The sequence below is a fragment of the Cryptomeria japonica genome, chromosome 7 (assembly GCF_030272615.1).
Source record: "Cryptomeria japonica chromosome 7, Sugi_1.0, whole genome shotgun sequence".
Taxonomy (NCBI): Eukaryota; Viridiplantae; Streptophyta; class Pinopsida; order Cupressales; family Cupressaceae; genus Cryptomeria; species Cryptomeria japonica.
The window spans coordinates 737,177,905-737,180,067 of NC_081411.1; the positions used below are offsets into that span (position 1 = coordinate 737,177,905).

General features: G+C 40.5%; 1 protein-coding gene across 1 annotated transcript; it reads right to left on the reverse strand.

The window, feature by feature from the left end:
• Positions 1 to 320: 320 nt before the first annotated feature.
• On the reverse strand, positions 321 to 1,892 carry LOC131044370 (uncharacterized). Its single transcript, XM_057977689.2, has 3 exons — positions 1,706 to 1,892; positions 1,102 to 1,619; positions 321 to 1,018 (listed from the first exon to the last, which is right to left on the reverse strand). Exons 1-3 carry the CDS (start codon positions 1,780 to 1,782, stop codon positions 513 to 515), a joined length of 1,101 nt encoding a protein of 366 aa, XP_057833672.2. The 5' UTR covers positions 1,783 to 1,892; the 3' UTR covers positions 321 to 512.
• Positions 1,893 to 2,163: the final 271 nt, after the last annotated feature.

Consider the following 2,163-nt stretch of genomic DNA (forward strand, 5'->3'; position numbering starts at 1 on the left):
TAAATATCACCTACTTTGTTTTTTTAAAGAAATATTAAGACCAAAATACACTTGATTTAATGACAAAGTACATGTTGTCGGCACCTACATGATATTCAGTTCAAATCTTCCACTACAAAAATTATTAATTCTTAGTTCAAATGGACCTTCCTTATTGTGTTGTATTTTCTACGACATTGGTGTATTTTATTTATTTTTGTAAGAAACTTTTTAGACGTTTCCGTGGGCGGCTTATTCGGAAGGGCCCGCCAGAACTTCCATACTGTCAATTCAAACATACCCTAAAATGCCCGCACATTTCCAAACATGAAAGGTACAGATTCAATCCTAAACTCGGAGTGCATTTAATCTGCCAAAAAAATTGAATTATTCGGAAGACCTTCTACAACGAGTCACTACTACTTTTCCAGCCGGGAAAAAAACCGGTGGATCCCACCATTAAGTTGAATAGGCAAGAGAAACGTGGCTTATAAAAAACTCGTGATAATTTTACGTTTGACTAGCTAATGCAATTAGAATGTTACAGTCCTTGATCTTTTCAGACCAGTATGGAATGACGGGGTTGGTGAAGAGAATTGATCGACCCATAGATGTTGATACCCGCTTGTCAATGTTGAAGGCCATCCGCCGACCAAGCATATCACTGGCCAAATCACAGCCCGCAGAATAAAAACCGCCACAGAAATGAATCCTCCCATTTGAGCCAACGCAGTGAACAAATTCCAGGCTAAAGAATTCATCTTCAAATGCTCACAGTAGCTTGGAGAACAAACGGCCATGTATTCTGTCCAATTGAACTTTATTGCAATAGCCATCTGAATTTTCGTGAGGTTTGGATGCGCGGCCTTCACTTGTTGAACGTACAAATCCTCATTCGGTGGCGGCCAACTGCTGTACAAAGAACATGTCCTCAGTGTGGCCTGCATGAGCTTTCCAAACTTCTCTAGTTGGTGGACTGTTTTCATTCTCATTCCGAAATGAGAGACCAGAAAAGATAAGCTCGCCTGTGATAAACCTCCTGCACACTCAAAACTTAAGAGTCTCAGAATAAAATTTCTTACCGAATTGGATATAAATTTTCATGCAAGAAGTTGTAATTACCTGCCCATGACATACAGACATCGTACATGAATGCAACTGGATTGAGGCTGCTCGTTCTCATGGAATCTGGGTACAAAGTATTGCTGGAATGTGTACTCCATCCACCCCACTGAAACCCACCTCTCAAAATCTCATTGCATGACTCGTTAAACCCACTAAAATCAGACGAATCGTTGAGAACAGAGCAGACCTGAGTGAAACTCTTGATGTGCAGCGGCTCCTTACGCTCTCTGAGAAGAAAGAAATCGACGATGTGATCAAGAGTTTTGTGTTTATGAAGGGTGTTGGAAGTCTTACAGGGGCAATTCCATTCAGCAGAGTTCAATTGCGGGGCCATTTTATCAAAAAACTGTGAAGCATTATGATAGTCATGAGGAGTGATCCAGAGCCTGTGAGATCGTTTTGGAGGCTGGTTTAGCAATGACATGGTGACCACTAGAGCGAAGCCCATAAGCGCCGCAAGACTTACAATCAAGCGGCAAAACTGTCTAAGAGGAGGACCTTCGATTTCCCTGGGTCTGTTAGAAACAAACAGAACAAGCGCATATTAACAAAACTAATTTATTTTGAAAGGCCATATATTGTATTTGAGTATATTTCATACCTCTCGCGATCCGCCAGTAGAGAAGCAGTGCCGAAGTTTGCAGTGTTTCGAAGCTTTCTCATCATTTTGCGAGACATGATTTCGCTCGTTCGAAACTAACAAAGAAATCCTTTTCTCCGAATTTATAGTTGAAATTCTTCCCTGATATCTTAACAGAAAATGGTTATAAAATATTAAAATATAGACGAGTTACCTATGGGCGGAGAGAATTTAAATAGGTAGATACCAAATATATTTTCAACTCAACGAATTATTCGTCAGCGAATTCCCTTCGATGGACGCGTATACGCGCAAACGTCAATACACAGCGTATAAAAAAACAGCTCGTATTGTTTGACTTTAAGGCAGCTGTCCATTTCTTAATGTCAGAGAAATACGCAGTGCAAAAAATTCAACTTAGATTTTATGTTCCACCTGGGGTGGTGGCGCCCCTGATTTTGATGGTATGTGGGCCATGT

Excerpts from the sequence above, each read along its gene's own strand:
- LOC131044370 (XM_057977689.2), bottom strand. The coding sequence starts at position 1,782 with ATGTCTCGCAAAATGATGAGAAAGCTTCGAAACACTGCAAACTTCGGC. Across the intron at positions 1,620-1,705 it reads CTACTGGCGGATCGCGAGAG|ACCCAGGGAAATCGAAGGTC; the intron begins GTATGAAATATA and ends TGTTTCTAACAG. Across the intron at positions 1,019-1,101 it reads TGTCTGTATGTCATGGGCAG|GAGGTTTATCACAGGCGAGC; the intron begins GTAATTACAACT and ends TTGAGTGTGCAG.